The 26,343-nt window shown below is 41.3% G+C and overlaps 1 protein-coding gene across 7 annotated transcripts in view; it reads right to left on the minus strand.

The window, feature by feature from the left end:
• ITSN1 (intersectin 1) overlaps positions 1-26,343 on the minus strand; it is a 234,736-nt gene that overhangs the window by 72,758 nt on the left and 135,635 nt on the right. For 5 of the 7 annotated variants that reach the window (XM_066259465.1, XM_066259461.1, XM_066259462.1 and 2 more), the window contains 4 exons: positions 10,848-10,975; positions 7,812-8,041; positions 5,655-5,776; positions 4,008-4,022 (listed from right to left, as the gene is read on the minus strand). In XM_066259465.1, the coding sequence (XP_066115562.1) occupies positions 4,008-4,022; positions 5,655-5,776; positions 7,812-8,041; positions 10,848-10,975 (495 nt within the window). The remainder of the gene's footprint in view (positions 1-4,007; positions 4,023-5,654; positions 5,777-7,811; positions 8,042-10,847; positions 10,976-26,343) is intronic. The other 2 variants (XM_066259466.1, XM_066259464.1) reach the window with 1 other exon arrangement.

Below are 26,343 nucleotides of genomic sequence, written 5' to 3' on the forward strand. Positions count from 1 at the left end.
GTAATTATACACTGGACCTGGAGGGCACTTAGGCCAACAGTTAGGTTCAAGTACATGTGGCTGAAGCCCAATATTGTCTTTTCTCAATGTTTATATGCTTCATGGCTGCCATTTTCATTAGGTAGGTAGCACTGATATTTGTAAAACCACTGACTTTGTCACAAAGAAGGAAAAGAGAAACCCCTTGTCCCCTCACAAGCACAATGAAGACCAGGCACAGCAAACAGGTCAACAGTGGGGAGGACTCAACCCAGCTCGTGCGCTGGGACGCGCCCAGGAGCCAGGAGCAGTGTGTTTCATGCGTTTGCCAGTTGGAAATCTAAGGCTTCCCTCAAAACTCCTGGGTGAATATGGAAAATTGTTTTCTGAAGCTCTAATCCAGAGGTTAGCAAATTTTCCTTCTAACTGTGGCAACTCTTCAACTCTGCAACCTCAGCACAAAAGCAGCTGAAGACTATATGCAAATGAACTAGCCTGGCTATGTGCCAACAACTTCACCACAAAATAGGCCCTGAGCGGATGTGGCCCACCCCTGCAATCGCTCAGACGTGCACTGGTCCCTCCAAACAGCCACGACACTATGACTAATTATTACTGCACAAGCAGCGCTCACATGTCCAGCTTATGTAAATCTAAGGAAGGCAGAAAAGAAAAGGTAATGACTACATTTCCATAGGAGAAGAAAAGGCAAAAATAAGTTTAAATTGTTATGAGAGAAATGCTACATTAGAAGATAAACAATTTCCAGAATGAACTGACTGGTTGATAACTGACTACAGCTATAGAAGTCTCATTTTTTGAGTATTTCAAGAAGAAGATATTTTCCAGAAATAATTTAGGCTTAGTCCTGATAAGAATAAGAGATTAGTTTTATCAGTGGTTATATCAGTAGTTCCCGAAGCTAATTCCCTAATAGAATCACCTGGAGCGGATCCTAACCCTATATAGGGATTCCAAGTTCCCAGTCTCTGGGGATGGGCCTGGAATGGTTACTTTTTAAGCTCCCTGAGCATTCTGATGTACTTTGGTCCTGTACCATCTAAACCTGCTTAATAAGATAAACCTCAACAAAACAGCCATGACCAGAGGTCTTCTAATTTCTTTTGCTATTCTAACACATGATAGATGTCAAATTTGATTTATTCACCTTCCAAGTATTAGGGCATTCAGATTAGAAGACAGGCCATAGATTTTCAAAGTAAGCCTTAGCTGTCAAGGTCAAACTCAACTAAAAAGCTTCCATTCAGAAGTCTGAGCACATCAGTTCACTCTGACTCTGCTCCTTTCTAAAGCTCCTGACAGAACCAGTGAGCATCCACTGAGAACTGAATCCTACATCGGCTTTCTCATGTGTTTCTTCCTATGTTCCTAAAAAGGTTTTAAACATGAATGGCAAATGTCACCTTCTATTTCTTCGTATTATCAACATTTAAAACAGGACTACGTATAAGATAGCACTTGAATTTCTGTTAAATACAAAAAAATATATTTTTGGAATAAAACTGGGCCAATAATCAAGTTTTTTTCAAAAGCAAAGTATTTTTCTAAAGCCCCCTCCAAGACTGTCTACATTCAAAAAGAAACATTATTGGATTTCTAAAATCTAACAGGTATAGTTGCCTACTTTTCAAAGATGTTTAAAAGCGGTCTGAGAATCTGAGGTTACTATGCCCACAAAAGTAAGTGAACTCCTGATTATTTAACTAAGAGGCTGAAACTAACTACCTATTTTTTTTTTGCTCATGTTTCCTAACTGCAAACTGCATGAAATTAAAAAAAATTGTTATTATTACATGTCAATTTCCTTTGTTTTGCATTGATTATCCTCACAAATGTTAATACTTGTGGTGAGGGTGGATGGGGGGGGGTGTGGTCAGTTACTGCTCCAGTCCCTCAGGAAGCCAATAAACTATGCCCTGTACTGCACTCAATACTCCCTTAGGTATTTGGAACGCCTAAGGCAACGCGAACACCAATCCAGTCCTGGGTAGGCATTTTCTGTTATACTCATTGATACTGGATTTATTTTTAGTGGTTTATATAAAGTTACAAGTGTTGCCCTAGCTGGGTAGTTCAGTCGCTTAGGGTCGTCCCAATACACCATAGTTGTAGGTTCGATCCCTGGCCACATACAGTACAGGAATATCTCTCTCTCTCTCTCTCTCTCCACCCCCCCTCCCTCCCTCCTATCTCTTCTCTCTAAAATTAATAAATGCATTTTTAAAAATTTATCAATTCTATAAATATGAAACTAGAGAAATACATAAAATTAAACATGAAAGCCTCTTCTTTACTGCCCGATGGTAACCACTGTTAAGAGTTTGATGTCTGTATTTCAAGACTGTTTACCACATAGACATAAATATTTACATATACACACATAGTTTTTTAATATGGCAGAGAATACAGACAGTTACAGATGAAGAAACATAAATGAGTTAAAAAATAAATGAAATGATGCTTTTTTTTGTTGGTGATCAGGGAGATGCAAGTTAAAAAAATGAGTTTTTATCTTTCAACTGAGCAAGTTTTAAAGTTTGATAATATTTAAATAAAAACTCATATTTAATAAAAACTCAATTATACTCTACATTGTTTCTGTTTTACTGGAGAGTTTATTTGTATATGTAGATCTATGCAATTTTTGAAAACATCTTCATTACATTTACTGTCTAGCTGTACTGTAATTTACTTAAACCATTCTTCTCCTGACAGACCACACTGGGATGCTCCTTTTTAGCTTTTACCAATAATGCTGCATGCACATCACATACATATATATTTGAGTATATGCCAGAAATCCCAGAAGAGAGAGAATAACAGAATTTTTAGAATTTGAACAGTACTGCCAAATGACTTAGCCAATTCACATAACCATGCTGACAATGTGTATTATGTCTACTTTCCTATACTCTTGACAAAACTGAATATTATCAAACTTTTAAACTTGCTCAGTTGAGAGATAAAAACTCATTTTTTTAACTTGCATCTCCCTGATCACCAACAAAAAAAAGCATCATTTCATTTATTTTTTAACTCATTTATGTTTCTTCATCTGTAACTGTCCATATTCTCTGCCAACTTTCCTAAGTTGTGGGTTTCTTTCATGTTAACTTTTTGGAATCTTTAAGTAACATGGATATTAACCTTTTATCTCTTATATATTATGGTAATACAGTGGTACCTTGACACATGAGCACTTTAAATCACAAGCAGTCAACCTGCGGGATTTTTTGCTTTAAGTCACGAGCAGATTTTTGAATCATGAACTTCCGCCACCCTCCACTAGATTTGACACACGAGCAAACTGAGTCATGAGCTCGGCCGTGAAATGAAACTCTTGTGTCAATGTACCACTGTATACACATTTTAATTTTTTTATATTGTCAAATCTGTCCATTTTTGTCATTTATGGCTTTTGGTTTTAACTTAAAAATTTCTTAGCCAGAAAATTACTCAAATATACACCTTTTAAGAATGTATTTTTAGAATTTGATCTTTTAAGTTTAACCTACTCGGAACTTATTTTTGTCCATGAACTGAGATAGAGACTTGACCTAATAACTTGCCAAATACAGAGCCTTCAAGTTGGTCTTTAAATGGCATCTAGCAGAGAAGCCTGGTACACTGATCTATGTACCTTTTATTCCTCCCTTTCTTTTTCAAAAATTTTATTGATTGATTTTAGAGAGAGAGGAAGGGGAGAGAGAGAGCAGGAAACATCGATTTGTTGTTCCACTTACATACTCATTGGTTGATTCTTGTATGTTCCCTGACTGAGGATTGAACCCACAGCCTTGGTGCATCAAGAGGACACTCTAACCAACTGAGCTACCCAGCCAAGGCCTTTCTTTTCTTCTTTAAGCACAACATACTACACAAACTCAAAGCATTTTTACTACCATGACGACATCCAAAGATATGTGTACTTACACAGAGTAAAAGTGGTTGAAAAGAACAAAACATTTACTAAGATGCAGACTTCCTGACAGTTATGGAGCACTTACCCATTCCCCTTTAACCTCCACCAGGAAAGCAAAGGTTCAAAAGCAAGGCAAAATAAATGTTTAATGAAATGTTTGACTCTTAAAATACATCTAAACTCTTCATCTAGTCAGTATATCTAAACTCTATTAAAACTAGTCAATTTAAAAGGACTCAATATCACTGTACACAAATCATGTTTCAAAAAGAGAGCTATATTTTCTCATTAAAATGCAAATCATCTGTAACACTTTCTTATTGTAACATTTTTAACACTTCCTTATCTCAAGAAGAGAACATTACTTTTATGTACCTTGTGTTGCAACAAAATACAATTTCAAAAATTTTAGTTTTTTTAGAAACATTGTAACAAGCCAACTTTGTAATGAGGTCTTACCTGATGTCTCACTATACTTTCATAGTTTTTAGATTTCTGCTATGGCATGGTATTTATGTATTTTACAGTCACCCTCCGCGTTAGAAGGTGTGGCATTTCAACGCTGAGGCAGTGGTGAAGTGGCTTGAGGCCACCAGACAACACAGTGGAGGAAGCAGGAGGTGGTGGTGAAGTTGGAAGCCCCGCCCCCTGGCATTGCCACTCATGTTCAGAGAGGTGCCAGCATTTCAGGGAAACCAGTATCTTTCTGTAAAGAATGTGAGGCTGGCACCCAGTGCATTCAGGCATTCAAAAACTCTGCTGAAAAGACTGGACTATATTTGAAGATATATGCAACACTGAAGTTTCAGTAAGATTCTGGACCTTTGGCTGGGACTCCCCTATTCCAGCCCAAGATTAGAGAAAAAGCTATCCAAAACAAAAAGCAGGAAAAGGGATTGATTTCTCTGTTTTCTTCTTTATATTTTAGCCCATTAAAGACCATATATTCTACACAGAGACCCAATGTACACACACAAAAATGCATGAGTACAACACCCTTCCGTGCTTCAAAGACAGTCCTGGTATGAGAAACATGTTTGTCTCAATTCTTAACTTTCCTAATGCTTTTAAAATGCTGACTCATTCCCATCCTTTTTGGTTTTTTAATGCTAAGTTGGCTACTAATGCAAAGTAGGGCTACTTCTAAGACTCTTATTCTTAAATTGATCACTAAACTGAAAAATGACTTTTCTTTTAGAAAATGAATTAGGTCAACCACACTGTTTTATTCTTTCTTAATATAGTTTTAGTTATACTCATAAGATTATATCTATTTAAGAAAGAAGATTAACTGTATTCAAGTCATTACTCTTCACACAATCAAAGGGTACACAATCTAAGGAGGGAAAAAGATGCTTTTGACCCAAAGACACAGAAGTTATCATTGACAATTATGAAAATGATTCTATAATATTTTGCATTTAAAACTATTTCTTATGTAAGTAGTAATCTAAACTCTGAAAGTACTAGATTATTCCAGATTTTTTAAAAATGCTAAGGCTGTGATACAGATCCACTTTCTTTCACATCTCTATTTTAAAGTGACGTTAGAGTTCATTTTTAAAGTTCTTTCATTCTAACAGAAAAGAAAGAAGGTTGAGCCGATACTTCAAAATCCAGGTGGTGGATTACTGAATTTCACACTCAGTGACAATTTCACATGTGTTAGATAAAGTCCAAAAAAGCGTGCTGCTAATCATGAACAGAAATCAGTCGCTAGAGTCGTTCTTACCATGACTATGTCTCCTGGCTGGATTGTGATCTCATCATGGCTTCTGGATTCAAAGGGGTACAGTGCTCGGTAATACACCACTTTCACATTTTCCTGTGCAGAAATTGTAAGTGGGCCTTTTTCTGTTTACCAAAAAAAAAAAAAAAAAATGGGGGGGGGGATGGAAAATAAAAGCATTACATGGAACACAAATGCAGGACAACAAACCAAATTACTGACATCTCCTCTACCGCCTGCCTCAACTCAACACCTGAACAACCCCCCCTCCCCCATTTCAGGGGCTTCTGAAGCACACTCTGGCTGAGTGCCAAAGGGAGCAGAAGCTGGGCCCTCCAAACAAAGGTCGCCCCAATGCCAAGTGCTGTGAGGCTAAGGTACTGTTCTCTGCCTCCTGGCTTAGGCTGTAGCACTGCACATCTGTAAGCACCACGGCCCGGCCCCCCCCAGGGTGTCCACTACAAAGCAGCAGTTTTAATGGGACCCAAAGTCTGGACAAGCCAACAAGAAAGCACGTTTGAGAGCAGGCAAAGAAGACAGCTTTCCATATTAAAAGACACGGAAACATCTATATCTTAGGCCCTGAATGTAGTCCTATAAAACCAAATGCTTCGTACACCAAGAATAGTTATTACTGATAATCCCTGGTAAAATAAGGGGGATGAGTCTAAGGATGGACCGTAGATTAAAAATATTTGGATTTTAAATGAAATAAAAATTTTTTAAATGCATGCGAGCAGAGAATAGTTTGGATTCTGGTTAACAATAACTAATTCATGGCCCTTGGAATTGTTTCTCCCAAATATTTTAACTCACATCTCTTTTCTCTGAAAGCAGTAAGGGGAAAATACTATCTTCTTGTCTGGAAACTGGGTGGTGTGCAAAATCTCCCACTGAAAGAAAAACGTCCTTATACTACATAGAAGGAAACAGAAGGAACTTTAACTGCCCAAGGTCAAATCATGGTGAGATGATTTTTATATCAAAATAATATGAAGATATCTACTTGCCCTTCTGCCTGGACAGTGTGCAATTCAAGGCAGGAGTGGTGGTGGGCCCAACTCTGAACCCGCACTCCTACCCCTGGCACTGTGCAAACAGAAAACAAACCTTTACGGAACAGTGCACTTCTGTGTTTTCTTTCACACACTAGTAAAAAACACACTGATGACCAAATACTGCATGAAGAGGCGATCATTTTGTTTAGCTGAGTATTATCTGCAAAGTGGTACCTTGTACAGCCACACAAGAATTTTAAAAACACATCCTAGTTTGCATCTAACATAAGGGATATTTTCTTTTTCCCTCCCTCCCTCCCTCCTTTTCTCTCTCTCTCTCTCTCTCTCTCTCTCCCCTCTCTTCATTTTGAGAGAACATCATTAAAGCTGGGGACAGTGAAACAAGGAAGAGCTTAGGACAGAGAGCCTCAGCTCACTGGGAAGTCAGAGAAAAGGGGGCCTTGGAGACAGGTTCAGGGGGTGAGCCTGGGATGAGCTGTTACTGGCCGCTGCTCCCCTAGTTGCAGGTCTCGTGGGGACTGTTAAGAGTTTAGGAGATGCACACTTGTGGGGGAAGAAAAAGGGAAAGGCACAGGCGTGCTCCTGGGAGGGAGAGCGCATTAGGGATGTTTTTTAGCGTTTCAAAGTTTTCCACTTATCATTACTTAATGAGGCAACGTATGATCAAAGACAAAAACAGTCACACTCTTCAAAAGGTGAAGAACACAGTTTTATAAGGCAAACACCAAAGACAGTGAATTTCACGTCAGTACAGGCAAAGGAAGAGGTACTACTACCTGCTCCTGAAAGAGCCCAAAAACTCCTGGAGAAAATAACTGGAGAACTGGAGAGGCAGCAGGCAAGGATGACCTCTACTTAGAACCCAGGTGTCTGAATGGGGCTTGGTAGGGAAACTTATGCCACTGTTGCCTGCAAAGACTTCTGATGTGAGTAGAATGCAGCCACAGGCTGGCACAGCGGTGACAGAACTAATCAGATCCTAGGGCCCCTAAAGAATGAACAGCTGCACTGTCCCCAAAAAACCCTGATATTCACCTCTATTAACATAGCCAGGACAGGGCCTGATTCGACATGGAAATTTCTCAGACAGATGTGGGAGAGAAGAGGACTTATTTTCCAGAACGCTTCTGGCCCCTCATACCTGCAGTGGACCACGGCGCGTGGACAGCTGGCTTAGTTGGCTCTTGGTGTTGTGGGAGAAGCCGGCCCAGCTTGTCCTGCACTTCCTGTCTGCCTCTGTCCTCGCCATCCTTCCTTCTGGCACTCTCTTCCCTTCTGGGTTTCTCCTCCTCGTGGAGCTTCCTTGGCCGTTGGTGCTCATCGTCCTGCTGCACATGCTCAAGGTGCTGCCTGTCTGTCTCCTGAGATCGTCTGTCAACAAAATGCTTGATCACAGCAAGGAAGCAACTCCAATTTAGCACAGAAGCAGCTCCACCCAGTCAGTGGGATGTCACTGACCTTTAGAGAGAGCAATCTGAATCAGTGAAACGACGACTCTCAGGGCTCCCTCCCATCCCGAGTGAAATGAAACTGTGTGATGTGGAGGAACACAGAAGGAGCATGTCTGATTCAGCTTATCAAGTGGTTAGAACAATAAGAAAAACACTTCTCAATTTTAAAACTGGTGTGTAACTGTAAAAAATATAAAGCCATAATACACATGGGAACATAACTTCCATGAGGAGAAAGTACATCCAACACTGCAAATAAAATATTGCTTCCCTAAGTCCCCGAGCAATGAGACCACCCAGGCGACCATACTTAATGCACACATGTAGCTCCCCAAACTGAGGTTGAAAGATGTGGAAAGCAACAGATCATTCCGAGCCCTTGAGGTGGTAACCATCCATCATTAAGCAATAATTCGTGAACAGTTCACTGAATTTGACTATTTTGTGTCTGTTTTTCTTTTTCTTTTTTTGGCAGACAGAGAGAGTCAGAGAGAGACAGATAGAAACAGACAGACAGGAAGAGAGAGAGATGAGAAACATCAATTCTTCATTGTTGTTCCTTAGTTGTTCATTGATTGCTTTCTCATATGTGCCTTGACCGGGGGCTACAGCAGAGTGAGTGACCCCTTGCTCGAGCCAGCGACCTTCGGCTCAAGCTGGCAACCTCGGGGTTTTGAACCTGGGTCCTCTGTGTCCCAGTCCGATGCTCTATCCACTGCGCCACCGCCTGGACAGGCTGTACCTGTTTTTCAAAGCAGCTGACCCAAAGATGTAATTGCAATTAAATGTAGACCTTGAAAATTATGAAGGCCTCAACCTGAAACTCACAGAAGACTGGGAATGGTTTTTCTCTTGTTCCATAATATTTTATGCAACCAGAAAATACTGTAAATGATCACACTTTAAATGAAACTAAATGCATTAATAAATGATATGTTAATAACACATTTATTAACTACTTCTATCCTCACTCTGGGTAGGCAAGATCTTTATTATCATCCACATTTTATAGATGAGGAAAATGAGGCACAGATACTAAGTGACTTGTCCAAGGTCACACAGCCACAGTAGCCTGGGCTTCAGTTCCAGGTAGCCTGGCCCTAGAGCTGCACCCTAACCTGCTCTCCTGTGACATGGTCAACTCACAAAGCTCATCTTCGAGAATTAGGAAATTGTCAAGGGAACATAATATAAACAAATAAAACTTTCATCCTCCACTTAAAAAATATTTATTTCTACTCTGTATGGATGTGAAAATTTAGTGCAATAGATTTATTTTCTTTTTTCTTTTTTTTTTTTTGAGGGAGAGAGGAAGGGAGGGAGGGAGGGGGGGGAGAAAGAGAGAGAGAGAGAGAGAGAGACAGAGAGATAGAAACATCAATCTGTTCCTGTATGTGCCCCGATCAGAGATCAAATCAGCAACCTCTGTGCTTCTGGATGATGCTCTATCAACTGAGGTATCTGGCCAGGGTTAGAATTCTTTTTTAACATAAACATTTTACCTAAATTTTTAAAAACATCTTTTAATAAAGTAAAAAAAAAAATTTATTTTGGAGCCATAGTGTGGTTGTTATTCATAACAACAACAAAAAATACAATAAAATTAGCTTAACACTCTACCAGAAAGGTCAGTCATCATCTATAGTGTATAACCATGTAATTTCTCAAGTTATATTTTGGAAACTATTTATCATATAACTGCAAGCAGAAAATGTAACCTTTCTGCATTATGATATTTTTTGTTCATTTCTACACTGTGGGAATGTCAAAGTTCAGTTTGGCATGCTATAATAAAGGCACTTTGTAAACTCTGGAGATAAGAAGCGGAGGGAATTAAGAGTTAATCAACTCATCCAAGGAATTAATACTTGGTACATGATCCTACTCCTATCCCCAAGGAAACCATAGAACTGTCCTCTAAATTGGTTTAAGATTCTACCCACCTACTCACTGGCATGAAAAGAAGCCCCAAAGCACCTGACTCAAATGCTGCATATATCCATCACCTATCCAGAGGTTTAATCGGGCCCAGCCCACTAATGTCAACAACGACTTGCCTCAACTATCTGCTTCTTCATTTTTTCAGTCTGATTTCAATCAATCTTTATAATTTATACTATATCATTTGGAGTACTTGCTATTTTTGTTTCTTGGTATACTATCCAATGACAAAACGGCCAATGACAAAACAGACACACCAGAAGTTAAAAAAAGTGTCTACAATTTACTGCGGGAAGTTACAAATAAAAACCCCAAATACAAATATTCAAACAAAAACAAACAAAAATGTGCCTGTATCCTAAGCAGCTGTAGCAAATGCTCTTTTGTACTCAGTTTAATGGGCAGCCGAAAAAAGGAAGAAAGAAGTGGGAATGTTGGTCCTCCCGCAGAGACCCTGTGTGGTGAACCCGGCACTCCAGCTAGCCGACACTGTTATTAAAAGGCTGTGGACTAGAAAAGTATTCTGGTCATTGGCATGCAAACGAGCATACCAAGTGTCTCAGTCTCCCTGTACTCCATATATCTACGTAGTAGTAACTTAGGAGAGTTTTGGGAACCAACCAAAAACTTCAGGGTACCTCTATCTGCAAAGATTTACACACACGTGCACAAACACAGGCTGAAGGCTATTCCTGGTGCGGGAAGCCCTTGGAGAGCCAGGCAGAGAGAACAGTGAACACTCCCAGGTCCTGCTGGATGATCCATGGCCCACTGGGAAGACTCACCTTTGGGCTTCTTCTTTTTGTTTTTCTAATTCGATGACCCTTCGCTCCTGTTCTTTCTGTTTCAGTCGTTCAGCCTCTACGAACTTCTGTTTCTGGAGTTGCTGCTTACTATGGATTTCTCTTAGTTCCTATAAATAATCAAGAATGGGTAATGCGCAAGGTGACAGGCGTTGCCCCTGCCCCTGAGCATGCAGTATTTCACAGTGCAGAAGCCTAGTCAATAACATTTCATATCTGAAAAACGTTAACTTGGAAAACTAACATCGCTCTCCACTTTGACAAGACAGATCTCCAAAAGCTGATCAAGATGACACTGGAGTGAGCCACCCATGCTGCCATTCTCCAGGAGGCGCCCGCCGCAAGGCACTTGCTGTGAAGGGAGCTAGAGAAGCTCCACCCTCCAGACTCGCAATAATAACGGGACTTCACCGGTTGTAAGACATGCTGAAGATCATGAATAAAACTTTGGGCTCTTGCTGATAATGAATCAACACGAGCTCTACTGGCTCTGAAGTACACACACCTCTTCACATACTGTCCATTAAAGCCTCCCTCCTTAGGCTGTGCTGCCCTGCTCCATGACCTCCACTCTCCTCACCCAGGGCGTTATTCTTCCAGTCACCTTTCAAAGCACCTCCTCCTAAAAAAACCACGTGTGAAGCTGTCAGCTGCCCCACACTGGACCAGCAGTCAGGGGGAAAGTAAAAAGCTGTAATTTTATGATCACCACATTGGGTCCCAATTTGATATTAGCTCCAGAAATAACAGGAATTTCCTTCATAAGCTACAGAAAATACAATGCATTTTACCATACTTCAAATATTCAAGTCAGAAGTTTAAACACCCCACAATATGAAAAACAAAGGAATGCCAGTTGAGGGGAAAAACCTGGATTCCACAGGAACCAAATGGTCACTATCAGGTTTAGTCACCAGAACTCCTCTTACTGTGTCAACAATAATCCGATCAGCTAAAGTATCTAGCTGGGCCAAAAGTGGATTTCTAGTTGACTTCTTGGTCTGGCTAACCAGGGTCAGTGCCCACAGGGCAGCCCAAGGGTCTACATGGTGAGATTTAAGTGCTAGGCCTGCCTGTCTGCTCTTGCTTCCCTCACCAGCACGCCCACATGGGCAGGCTTCTTCCTGCCTTAAGTTCCCAATTTAGATTCATTCAGATATTGGGCAAGGGTAGAGGAAGTATCTATAGAAGATCAGTGTTAACATGCACTTATTCCCAGAGAATTGCCCTGAGTATTAGGCTAACCTTTTATTAGCTAGACTGTTCTTAAGAGCAAGTTAGAACACATATACAGGCATTTTTTTATATATACTATGAGAGACTTTGAGAGAGCCTAAAAGGGATGAATAAAATACAAGAAAAAGTTTCACTGGAGATTAGGAGGTTAGGGGGAAACAGGGATTAGAGGAAGGGAGAGACGGAGGGAGGGAGGGAGGCACCAGAGAGAGGGGAAGAGAAGGGGCTTTAGTGAGCAACCCCACAGATGAGACTGGGACTATCCAAGCAGGATGCAGCAGGAAGAGGCAACTTTGTAAGGCACAAATTGGAGGACTGCTCCCTATGGCAGTAGCCCTGGGTACATGACTTCCAAATTATGAACTGTAATTAGGATTGGAGTGTAGCTAGGGAGGGGGCATCAAAAGCCAAGAGTGGGCCTGACCTGTGGTGGCGCAGTGGATAAGCGTCAACCTGGAAATGCTGAGGTTGCCGGTTCAAAACCCTGGGCTTGCCTGGTCAAGGCACATATGGGAGTTGATGCTTCCTGCTCCTCCCTCCTTCTCTCTCTCAATCTCTCTCTCTTCCCTCTCTATAATGAATAAATAAAATCTTTAAAAAAAAAAAAAAGCCAAGAGTGGAATTTAAAATTTCACCATGTTTTAAAAAATTCAGCAGTACTGCTTTTCATAGAAATCTGGGGTCAAGTATAAATATATAGTATTCTTGAATAACAAATTTAAAATGTGATTAATGTTTGGTATTTCAGAGACAAATAGATAAAATGGTCCAATTCCTGTTGATGATGTAATCTGACCCATGGCTCAAATGAGTGTCTCTCCATAAAAGGGAAGGCAGCAGCAGAGAGACACTGCATCAACTCTGTCTTGAGAAAGGATCCACAAATACACCTGCAGACAGGTGCCTGCTCTGCCCTCAGCCCAATGGCAAACGTCCTTAAAAAGGAACATAAGAGCCTGACCTGTGGTGACACAGTGGATAAAGCGTTGACCTGGAACGCTGAAGTCACCGGTTCAAAACCCTGGGCTTGCCTGGTCAAGGCACATATGGGAGTTGATGCTTCCTGCTCCTCCCCCCTTCTCTCTCTCTCTCTCTCTCTCTCTCTCTCTTTCTCTCTCTCTCTCTCTCTCTCTGTCTCTCTTCTCTAAAATGAATAAATAAATAAAAATAATTTTTTAAAAAAGGAACATAAGAAGTAATGAAAAGATTCACTTTAGGCCCTGGCTGGCTGGCTCAGTGAATAGAGTGTCGGCCTGGGGTATGGACATCCCATATTTGATTCCTGGTTAAACCACAAAGGAGAAGTAACCTATCTGCTTCTCTCCCCCTCCCTCTTCCCCTTCTCCTTCTGCAGCCAGTGGCTCAACTGGTTTGAGAGTCAGCCTTGAGAGCTGAGGATAGCTCGGTTGGTCTGAGTCTGTCAGACTTAGGTGCTAAAAATAGCTCAGTTGATTTGAGCATCAGCTCAAGATAGGGATTTCTGGGTGGATCCTAGTCAAGGTGTATGCACTATCTCCCCTCCTCTCACTTAAATAAAATAAAATAAATAAATACAAAGATTTCCTTTATTTCCTATTTTAAAATTTCACCCTCAATTGTAAGAAAAAATTTAAATATAAAGAATATTTTACCAAAATAGACTATAATTAGAAAGTACTGAATTGGGAACAAAGAAACCTGGATTCCTGCCCCAGGTTCCTGACGTGGCCAAAGGCTGAGTCAGAGAGCTGATTGGCAAGTTTTCTTTTTAGCTTTAAGATCAGTTAAATCCTTAGACAATGTTTCATTACCAAAAAAATTATTCTTTATGTCAGTATCTTTTTAGTTTGGGGCTTTATTCTTATTGCAGGAATAAACCAAAAAGGTATAACCAGTAAGCAAGGTAACTGAGCTGAAATTCAATACAAAGGAGTAAGAAAGGACAGGAGAGGACATTTTAGTTTGATGTTCAGGAACCCAATTGTGTGTTAAAAAAGAAAAGTTACTTTATCTAAAACAAATATATTTTTAGGTAGGTAATATTCAAAATATTTAACAACAGGTACTGCACAAGCACTGTCCATTAGCGTGGTCACTGGCAAAGACGCACAAGGCACCAGGTAGACAGTGGGTAGGCACAAATGCAGATTTTTCATTTTACCAAAGAATTACACTACATATCTTTCCATACAGGTCTCTAGTAAATGGATGCTGATTTATAGGTCAATAATTACAAGATACAAAGTCAAGCTATTCGGCAGAAAAGCTAGTAATGTGTTAGGAGGCACTATAAAATGAAAAGCAATAAGAAGTGAATTTCAAGAATCTACGGAAAAAAGATCACCCTAATGAGATAGTTTAAAAAATTTTTTAAGTGTATTAAATACATGAGGGAAGATATTTTAAAAGTTTTAAAGCGCATTTATGTTTTAGTATAGCAGCGTTATATGACAGGCTGAACTTATCTTTGGAACTGTCTAAATAAGTTGCGGCTTCAAGTATGTCCAAAAAAATGGAGCTTGCAGAAGCCATAGAACAGCAGATGTTAAATAAGGTAACAGACGGATCTGGCATCTTATGATGCAGATTTGACTGTGAAGTTTTTCTATCAGTTCCTTCATTAAGGGAGATACAATCAGTTGTAGGACAGTCAAGATGCTGCAAAACAGGCAGGCATTCTTGATCTTCTCTTTTCTTGGACTTCGAAGTTTAAGATGGCATGAACCAAAATTATGGAGAAAATTTATAATTCTTAAGTTGATAACTTTTTTAAGAAGTTGAGCTTGGCCCTGGCCAGTTGGCTCAGCACTAGAGCATTGGTCCCACACGTAGAAGTCCCAGGTTCGATTCCCAGTGAGAACACAGAGGAGAAGCGACCATCTGCTTCTCCACTCTCCTTTCCCCTCCTATAGCCATGGCTTGAATGGTTCAAGCAAAGTTGGCCCTGAGTGCTAAGGACAGCTCCATGGTCTTGCCTCAGGTGCCAAAAATAGCTTGGTTGCTGAGCAACAGAGCAGTAACCCCAAATGGGCAGAGCATCGCCTGGTAGGGGGTTTGCAGGATGGATCCTGGTCAGGGCTCATGTTGGAGTCTGTCTCTCTGCCTCTTCACCTCTCACTTAATAAAAAAAAAGAAAGTTGAACTTATGAGAAGGCAATCTATAGAATGAAGGAATGTGTACTAAAAACCAGTTAATGACCTCTCTCCCTATGCCTGACAAGGACCTTACAGAACACCAGGGTCCTTTGATATGCGGAGCAGAGGGCTGCCCTATTCTTTCATCGTTTTTCAATACTGTTTAAAAAACTAAAGTACAATGACAGTTATTTAAAAGTGCCCTTTTACTTCTTTTAGGAAAAACAATTTTTTGATATTTTATTTATTCATTTTTAGAGAGAGAGGAGTGAGAGAGAGAGAGAGAGAGAGAGAGAGAGAGAGAGAGAAGGGGGAGGAATAGGAAGCACCAACTCCCATATGTGCCTTCACCAGGCAAGCCTGGTGTTTTGAACCAGTGACCTCCGTGTTCCCGGTTGACACTTTATCCACTGTGCCAGCACAGGTCAGGCCCAGGGAAAACATTTTTAAGGTGACAAATCTGGTGTCATTAAATTCTTTACTTTGGAAATGAGAACTATTGGAAGAAGTCGCTCAGAAAAAACTTCACGCAAATTCTATTGACTTTTCCTGGTGGTCAACCTTATTAAAGTGATCCAGCAAATTCTATTAAATCGTGTCACAGTTATTTCTCTAAAAAAACAAAAAGAACTAATAAGAAATTATTAAGAATCAGAACATAGTATCTCACTTGTGGATCTTCCAAAAACTAACTGTTTTCCTAAAATCAGTAACAGTACAACCACTTATTTCTTGGCTGGACAATTCTCTAGTATGGTATTGAGTGTACAACTTTGTTGATTTTCTTCTATGAGTTCTAGTTAAGGGTATATGTTTTACACTAGATACAGTGTGCAATAATTTAATAGTGTCTCCTAATAAGGTATAATACCTTTTTTAATAAACAAAAAATTACTGAACATGCTTCAAGAGATTTTAGCTACGTGTTACAAACAAATGTATGGAAAAAATAAAACTATAAAATGTGTAGTATATATAAATTAACATAAAATTTTTATCACCTATAATAACTAGAGTTCTAAGATACAGCAGAGTTTCTCAACCAGGGTCAATGAGTAAGTGTTGGCCCCACGAACACGAATGAACTGCATGCAAAACCGGGGTTTGGGTACTCTTCTTGCAGAGAAGGCTCTGATTCTCAAAGGGTCTTTGAGCAAACACAGATTATAAACCACAATAAGAAAATAATTGGCAAATAGAGATTACATCTTGCATTAAGATAAATGAAAAGGCAATGCATCAGCTTGCATTTAACATTATTCTTTCAAGCAAGGAGGAAAAGTCGCCTATTTCCCATAAAGAACTAAGGTATTATCATCACAAAACATCTTTGGACATCTCTAGTGAACAAAGTATTTCTAAAGCAGTATGCTTGAAAAATTAAACACTCAAGAAGACCCAACTCTTTGCCCTGAGATAAGACTTTCAGGTATACTAGAGACACAGGTGTGCCATGGCCAGCCAATGGGCACAGAATCATTGGATTTATTTTATTTTTTATTTTTTTGTATTTTTCTGAAGCTGGAAACGGGAAGAGACAGTCAGACAGACTCCCGCATGCGCCCAACCGAGATCCACCCCGCACGCCCACCAGGGGGTGATGCTCTGCCCACCAGGGGGCGATGCTCTGCTCATTTGGGGCATCGCTCTGTTGCAACCAGAGTCACTCTAGCGCCTGGGGCAGAGGCCAAGGAGCCATCCCCAGCGCCCGGGCCATCTTTGCTCCAATGGAGCCTCGCTGCGGGAGGGGAAGAGAGAGACAGAGAGGAAGGAGAGGGGGAGGGGTGGAGAAGCAGATAGGCGCTTCTCCTGTGTGCCCTGGCTGGGAATCGAACCTGGGACTTCTGCACGCCAGGCCGACGCTCTACCACTGAGCCAACCAGCCAGGGCCCAGAATCATTGGATTTAAACACTGTACGCTTCTCCATTTGGGTTTAGAGATGTTCACAAATTGATGTGCTATGTGAAGTGATATGACTTGAAATATAAAGAAGCATCCACCTGAACAATAGGGTGGGAGTTCTTTTCATAAACATTAGTTTGTGCCTGACCAGGTGGTGGTACAGTGGATCCAGTGTCGGCCTGGGACGCTAAGGACCCAGGCTCGAAACCTTGAGGCCACCAGTTTGAGCGCAGGCTCACAGGCTGGGATGGTCCCATGGTCACTGGATTAGCTGGAGTCCCCCATTCCCATTAAGGCACGTATGAGAAAGCAATCAATGTAAAACTAAGATGTCACAAGTATGAGTTGATGCTTCTCATCTCTCTCCCTGTCTGTCCCTCTCTCTCTCTCTTTCAAATAAATAAATGCACACGTGTCATTCTAAAGGATGCCAACTGTCAGAGGTTTGGTTAACAAGAGAATAAAGAAGAAAACATTTTTTCAATAGATTGAGTTTTGACTTTCCCCTTTCCCAAATCACCTTTTGTTAAATATTTTTTATACTTTAAAGAACAAAAAACCCAAACAACCCACACTATAACTAAAATACTCAACCAACCAACCAAACAAGTCTACTGGTATGGCACAGACTCTAACATATTATTTCTCCACATTCAAGGGATCTGTGTGAAGTTTCTACAATCACAAGTACATTGAATGAGAGTTAGAGAACTTGTTATTTCTGTGCAGAAGAGGTCTTTTCAAAATGATCATACAGGTAAAAATAAAATTTCATCTTGAACAAATAAGACAGCAAACAACAACATAGCCACCCGTCCCTCTGCCATGAGACAGCGACTCTGTGAGCTGACCCTGGGCTGACTCTCCTGCTGTCTCTGCACCTCCTCTTTCTGTACCTCTTCCTTCCTTCACTGTTGCCCCTCGCATGCATACCCTCGACCTCACATGTAGTCGTGCTCACAAAAATTAGGGGTATTTCAAAAATGAATATGAAGTGATAAAAAAAGAAGCATTTGATTTTTTTTATTAAACAAGAACATCAGAAAAACAAACAAGTAAAAAAAAAGTTGTAGGATTATGCAAATGAGGTACAAACCAACTTTTATTTCATTGGTGAAAATGCACTATACAAAAGGCTGAAAGTCCTGGAGTATCTGCTCGTTCCCTGATCTTGAAAGTGCACATTCTGCAATTTCCCAGCCCTTGCAATACCCTTGCAAACGGTTTGCCAAATGTGAAGCCTGGAGAGCGACAGGACGTCTTGAAGCCGGTCAAACACAGAGGACAGTGGCAACAGCACTTGGAACATCCCAAAGCATGATTAGCAGACTGTGGAATCACTTTCAAGAGACTGGCACAGTATGAAAAAGACAAGGGCAGGATCGCCCATCTGCCACAACAGCAAGAAATGACTGCTACTTGACCTTATCGGCAAGAACAGGTATAGCAATGCAAGAGAGCTATGGGGACAGTTTCTTGCTGCCACTAGATGACGGATATGCACCCAGACCATATGAAACCAGCTCCATCATGTTGGACTGCATGCCCGCTGACCAATGGTATACATTCCATTATCTGCGGAACACCATAGACCCTGTAGAAGGTGGGCTGATGAGCACTGTCATTAGACCCGTGATGAGTGGTCAACAGTCCTCCGATGAGTCATGGTTCAGTCTGCAGCTTGACAATCAATGTGTACTGATCTGGCATGAACAAGGAACATGAAAGAATTCACGTGTCATGCGAGAAAGGGACCCCTTCAGTGGTGGGGGAATCATGGTGTGGACTGGCATCAGCTCTGGTCGTTGTACCAACCTCTACATCATCAGAAATGGATCACTGACTGCTGTCAGATATCGAGATGAGCTCCTACACCCTATAGTGGTACCCTATGCTTGGAGCAGTTGGAAACAACTTTCTTTTCACGGACGATAATGCAAGGCCCCACTGTGCACATCTCGTCAACAACATGCTTCAGGAGGCAGGAATCAAACACATGGACTGGCCTTCACATTCTCCAGATCTGAATCCCATTGAACATGCTTGGGATGCACTGGGAAGATGTCTGGCAAACGGTCCAATTCCTCCCATAACACTTCTTGAGCTGGAAGTTGCCCTGGAGCAAGAGTAGCAGATGATCTCACAAGAACTGCTGGACAATCTGACCCTGTCCATGCCCTATTGCTGTCTGTGTTTTGGCATCTTCGGTGGCATACACCCTACTGAACAGTCAATGTGTGGCACTCGTCCAGTTTGACATGCTTCTGTTCATCCCCCACCAATAGGTCACTTGCTACTCAATCACGATAACTGAGTTTGTATCTCATTTGCATAATTGAATAACTTTGACTTGTCATTTGCTTTTCTGATGTTCTTGTTTAATTTTAAAAAAATCAAATGCTTTTTTTTTATCGCTTTATATTCATTTTGAGATATCTCCTAATTTTTGTGAGCAGTGTATTTCTCCAGCTCTTTGCTTGACCCCTGGTTGCTAAACACTGAGCCTGCAACCCCCGCCCCCAGAGACCATGCTGCCACAGAGCCAGCATCGGTACCAGGAGCACTGTAACCCTGTGAAGCCTAGATCCTGGTTCCAGCTCGTTCACAGTGACTAGAACTCTCATTTCAACAGCTCAGGCCCTGGGGGCAGGGTATAACTAGGTTTGGTATAACTACAGGCAGAATTTATGTTTCTAATAGCCTCTTGTGTCTAATTTAGGAAGCCTGGATTTCCCAAGCATATGAAAGAATAAAATTCTGAATTCGTCCTAAATATTCAAATTTTGCTAAGAAATAGAATACTGTCCATTTTTGCAATAGTTTACTGACTATATATAGTACTGTTTCCTATATGATGGAAATACGCATGTGGACAAAAATAATCACTGAGTGGTCGCTTTCAAATTTCTGTAGCCAAGTGGCAAATTCAAGGATATGTGATGCTTGTTATAAAGACAAAACTACAGTATACAGTACTTTATGCAGCTTGTAATTAGGAGCTTCCACCATCACACACATGATCTGTCAGCAGGAAAGAGTCACTCATTCGTGATGATTAATAATAACTAATCATGATTAAGTTGTACAAAGAAGTTTAGCATGTCATGGTCAACACTTAGACACTGAGCACTCCTCTGTGAGGGGAAATGGAAGCAGAGCTGGAGACAGCTCATCATCTCAGCCTGAGAAAGCTTTGCATGCCTGGGCAGCAACGGAGACCTTCAGGAAGGAGTCTAAGTGGGTGGCACAGCCCAGAAGAACAGACAGGCACTTGCACGCGGCCTACTCCATGGCCACTAACTGGAAGAAAGAAATGCTCAGCTGGAAACGCCTTTCCCATCAGGACTGGCCCTGCATAGACACTACACAGGTACCAATGAGGACTTGACCTTCCCTATGAAACACAACGGCTACTCTGTGCCAGAGTCTCTTTATTTATTTCAATGAAGCCTGGAAAACAATAAGCTGTAGTTCATGTCACTGCTCTAGATAGTTAAGATCAGGGGTCCCCAAACTATGGCCAGAGGGGTGCATGTGGCCCCCGGAGGCCATTTATCCAGCCCCCGCTGCACTTCCGGAAGGGGCACCTCTTTCATTGGTGGTCAGTGAGAGGAGCAGAGTTCCAATTGAAATACTGGTCAGTTTGTTGATTTAAATTTACTTGTTCTTTATTTTAAATATTGTATTTGTTCCCATTTTGTTTTTTTACTTTAAAATAAGATATGTGCAGTGTGCATAGGGATTTGTTCATAGTTTTTTTTTATAGTCCGGCCCTCCAATGGCCTGAGGAACAGTGAACTGGCTGGCCCCCTGTGTAAAAAGTTTGGGGACCCCTGGTTAAGATATTAAACTACATTAGGTTGTCAATGCTAAGAAAAACTGCTATGGAAACTAGAAACATTGCCAAGGGCAAGGTGAAGTCAGGAACTACTGTCCAAAAAGTCCCTATTGGTAATGTTATTTGATACCTGTTAGAAGTATAATTTTGAATCTGTAATAGGTAATCTCTGTAAAAAAAAACACAACAATTATCAAAATGACTGTGGGCCCTGCCAGTTGGCTCAGTGGTCGAGCATCAACCTGGCTGTGGAAGTCCTGAGTTTGATCCCCAGTCAGGGCACACAGGAGAGGCGACCATCTGCTTCACCCCCTTCCCTTTTTCCTTCTCTCCTTTTCTCTATCTTCTCTTCCCACAGCCATGGCTTAACTGATTCGAGCACGTCAGCCTCAGGCACTGAGCATGACTCCATGGAGCCTCTGCCTCGGGTGCTAAAAATAGCTTGGTTGCAAGTGATCCCAAATGGACAGAGCATCAGCCTTAGATATGGGTTGCTATGTGGATCCTGGTGGGGTACATGTGAGAGTTTGTCTCTTTATTCCCCTTCCTCTCACTTAAAAAAATTACTCTGTGCCCTTTAAACACACAGATCCTCCAAAATATGTTGAGAGTTTTGACTTTTTTGTAAAATTAGGTGAAAAGAGAAAGCCATAGATAATTATTAATTCTTGTAAAAGCAGAAGACCATGGTAAACAAATTTGATCCACTGAACAAAAACTTTTATTTTAATTTTGTTTTTAATTTTTATTTATTTATTTTAGTGAGGAGAGAGGAAGAGAGGGGGAGGGAGGGACAGAGAGAGAGAGAGAGAGAGAGATAAGGGGGGAAAGGAGTAGGAAGCATCAACTCCCACATGTGCCTTGACCAGGCAAGCCCAGGGTTTTGAACCAGCGACAACCTCAGCATTCTACGTCAACACTTTATCCACTGTGCCACCACAGGTCAGGCTAAAACTATTTTAAGAAGTATTAATTCATGATAGTAATAATTATTAACAAAATAAATTATTTCTGGTAAATCACTGGTTGAATATTTTATCTAATCACCTAAAAGCTAAAATTTACTCTCTGTGGAAAAACCAACATAAATACAAAGGCTGCCAATCAGGAAGCTCAGGCTGACCAGCCGCATCAGTGTCTCAGGCTGCTACTCCTCCCCTTCTCCCCTCTCTTCCCTTTTCTACAGACTTATGAAAGCAAAGTTTATTTGCTACAGTAAGATTCCTGCTTCTTTTCTCAAGTAATTCTTGATCTGGGGTGATAAATTAGAAAAACAAAGACATTTATATCTTGGGATCATTTCTAGAATATAAAAATATCACACCTATAAGGTACATGTCTATTAAAATGCACCTAAAGTAGCCTTTTTCTTAAAAGAATGAGCCCTAAATTTCTCGAGATGTGATAGAAACAAAAAGGTCCAAGGCTCTGGAGGCCTCATGTCCCACAGCCTGAATCTGGAGCCAATGAACAACTGACCATAACTGCAAGTATGCCTTTTTTTTTTTTTTTTTTTTTTTTTTTTTGCATTTTTCTGAAGCTGGAAACAGGGAGAGACAGCCAGACAGACTCCCGCATGCACCCGACCGGGATCCACCCGGCACGCCCACCAGGGGGCGACGCTCTGCCCACCAGGGGGCGACGCTCTGCCCATCCTGGGCGTCGCCATGTTGCGACCAGAGCCACTCTAGCGCCTGGGGCAGAGGCCACAGAGCCATCCCCAGCGCCCGGGCCATCTTTGCTCCAATGGAGCCTTGGCTGCGGGAGGGGAAGAGAGAGACAGAGAGGAAGGCGCGGCGGAGGGGTGGAGAAGCAAATGGGCGCTTCTCCTATGTGCCCTGGCCGGGAATCGAACCCGGGTCCTCCGCATGCTAGGCCGACGCTCTACCGCTGAGCCAACCGGCCAGGGCCTGCAAGTATGCTTTATATCTTCAACATGCTGCTGCCTATATGAAACAAATACAGATTAACTGAATGCAAATTAATTTTTTTCCTCTTTAACTAATGACTTGAGAATGTCCATCATTGGCTGTGGATTTTTGGATGAGGACGCAGGAGTGTAATTCTTCCTGAACTGAATAAAAGAGAGAGACTCAGAAAAATGAATCTGAACAAGGTAGAAAGGACTAAATTGGACTGTATTCTTTTTAAAAAAGGAGAAAAATGACAGAATGTACTAAACATGACTTTGAATGTGCATGAAAATAAGTAAATGGCTTGCTTGCTGCAAACAGTTCTGCACCAAGGAAACACGAGAACTGGTCTTCGCTAAGTTTCATCCTCATTTATGGAGCAGCCACTGAACACAGTTTAATGTTCTGGTCAATTAATTTCAAAGGTTTCACTCCATAAGCTATTTATCCAGTGTCAGATATGGGTCAATAATGAATGAATTACACTTTCTTTTCTAGGTAAGCAATTTCCATGAATAAAAAATAAACTGCCAAATCTTAATTTCTTTTCTACATTCTGGTTTCCTCTCAGAAGAGGAAGGTTCAGTAGATAGCAAACTGCCACCACTGAATCAGATGTGTCCAAGTGGCCACGTGCACTCCTGGAGGCAAGAGGAAGGTCCGCGTCTCTGGTGGGGGCTGTGCAGGCCCCGCTGTGGCAGGGGCAGAGGAGGGTCCCAGGGGTCAGTGTGCAGCTCTCCTGCCCCGTACTTCTTACAGGAAAGTAGAGCTGCTAATGAAGTATGCCCTCAGGTCAGACACAGACCACTTCGTGTTCTCCAATATGGCCACGACCAAGAAGAGCAGGCAGGAGAGAGAGACTCAAGAGACCAAACCTTACATTGGCTTCTAAGTTGTTTCAAATGATAAATATTTTTATTCTTCAATTTAGCTGTTTCTGTTCTGGTATTACCAGGTTTAAAAGGAATAACAGAAAGAATAACCATAAGACAATATAACATTAAGCCCTCCAAATGGGCTATAAAATAACAAAACAATATAACTATGTTAGCTTGTGATTTTTATATTCTCCAGATTAACTTAAATTTAAAGTAATAATGGAAAACCCAAATAAAAATTAAGACAGAAAGAAGTGTTTTTATTTTAAAAATAAGAATATTTTTAAAAAGGGCTCATGGAATAAAGGGCTAAAAGAAGCCTTTGCAGAAGCCACCCTAATACTGAAGGCAGCATCAGTCAAGGAAACACAGTAAGAGTGACTCACACCACATTTTAAGGGTGTTCTCTTTAGCAATGGCAACAGCAACTGAATAGCCAATGTCATCCATAACTCATCTAGGCATCTGTCAAAAATCATCCACTAGGGTATCTCTGTCTAATATGTGAAGTTTGTTTTAAGAGTCAAATTTCTAAAAAAGAAAAAAAAAGGAGTCTTCAGATTAGGGCAGAAATCTAGACTATTGCCTAAGTTCAAAAGATATCTGAATACTTAAAATTTTATATTCCAAGAAACTATATATCACAATGCACTTTAAGCTTGCAAGCAATGTCATATTCCATTTGCTTGAAATAGTGGCACATCACAATGAGAGTTAATACAGTCATTTTTCTTGTGCTCATGTTGGAGATGGAGAACCCACAGCTGTGCTTCCTATACTCACACACCACACACCCCATACTCACACCACACACACAGCGTGCATGCACATACACACTCTTTGTGAGCATGAGAGCAAAGTGAAGAAAATCCCTAAGTTGGCTTAAATTTACCCTAAGAGTGTTTTCCTGGAATTGTACAATTGAGAAAAGTTCATTACCCTCATCCTGGAAAAAAAAAAAAGAAAGGCACAAATATCTCAAATTCAGATGTCTAGACAATTTGGCCTAGAATCTCACTTCAAAGTTCAACTAAAAAATTTCAAACATGCTTTCTAATTTTTTTCTATTTTTAGTAAAAAATTGTAGGAGTTTTAGTTTTTCCTAGTTATAAACACTAAATTTTTAAACCAAAATCAAGTATGAAGTATTGTAAGTTAGAAAAGGAAAATGAGAATTTGGGAAAAAACGTAAAAATCAATTTCTTGTAAAAACATAACTACTGCCAGACCAGGCGGTGGCACAGTGGATAGAGCAACGGACTGGGATGCAGAGGTCCCAGGTTTAAAACCCCGAGGTCGCTGGCTTGAGTACAGGCTCATTCGGCTTGAGCATGGGATCATAAACATGACCCCATGGTCACTGGCTTGAGCAAGGGGTAACTCATTCTGCTGTAGCCCCTCAGTCAAGGCACATATGAGAAAACAATCATCAATGAACAACTAAGGAGACTAAGGAGCCACAATGAAGAATTAATGCTTATCATCTCTCTCCCTTCCTGCCTTCCTGTCCCTATCTGTCCCTCTCTCTGTCACAAAAAAACAAACCCCCCCCCCCAAAAAACCCCATAACTACTAAAAACTGCACTATCAACTTCAACCTAAAGCGCATGCTCACTGGTGCGGAATGGTACTGCCTGCATGCTGGTTTATTATAAGAGTGAACGTTCTTAAAGAGACAAGGTTGTACAGTTACACTGAAAGCCCCCATCAGAAATGATAAACACCTTCCCCTATGAGCTCTGGCATTTTCTGAACCTTACTGTATAAAAGTGACAAAACCACATACCACTTCTGGACAGAGACAGAACAAGGACTCCATTAAACAATAAAACATCTAAACATTAAGAAACAAAATAGGCCCTGGCCGGTTTGCTCAGTGGTAGAGCGTAGTAGGCCTGGTGTGCAGAAGTCCCGGGTTCGATTCCTGGCCAGGAAACACAGGAGAAGCGCCCATCTGCTTCTCCACCCCTCCCCCTCTCCTTCCTCTCTGTCTCTCTCTTCCCCTCCCGCAGCCGCAGCCGAGGCTCCACTGGAGCAAAGATGGCCCGGGCGCTGGGGATGGCTCCTTGGCCTCTGCCCCAGGCGCTAGAGTGGCTCTGGTCGCAAAAGAGCGATGCCCTGGAGGGGCAGAGCATCGCCCCCTGGTGGGCAGAGCGTCGCCCCCTGGTGGGCGTGCCGGGTGGATCCCGGTCGGGTGCATGCGGAAGTCTGTCTGACTGTCTCTCCCCATTTCCAGCTTCAGAAAAATACAAAAAAAAAAAAAAAAAAAAAAAAAAAGAAGTGGCAGAAAAATTCTTAGTTTTAAAAGAGAAAACAGTCCCTTTTTAGTCATCTTCAAAGAACATGAGAAAGAAGAAGCCTTCAGAGCCTTGCTTTTAGAATTCAACTTGACATAGTCATCAATACACAAAAGGATGAAGGTGCAAAAAAGTGTCACTCGGTTAAAGACAGTTGTCACGTCAGGGCCACTCACTCAGCCATAATTTTTAGGTGCCACACTTGTTAAGGCTTTCACAAAGGCTGACCAATCTGCATGGAGTTTTTCTGCCTGGGATTAAATATCAGTGAATCATCTGGTCCGCTAGAAAAATGGGAG

This window comes from Saccopteryx bilineata, chromosome 2, assembly GCF_036850765.1.
Source record: "Saccopteryx bilineata isolate mSacBil1 chromosome 2, mSacBil1_pri_phased_curated, whole genome shotgun sequence".
NCBI lineage: Eukaryota > Metazoa > Chordata > Mammalia > Chiroptera > Emballonuridae > Saccopteryx > Saccopteryx bilineata.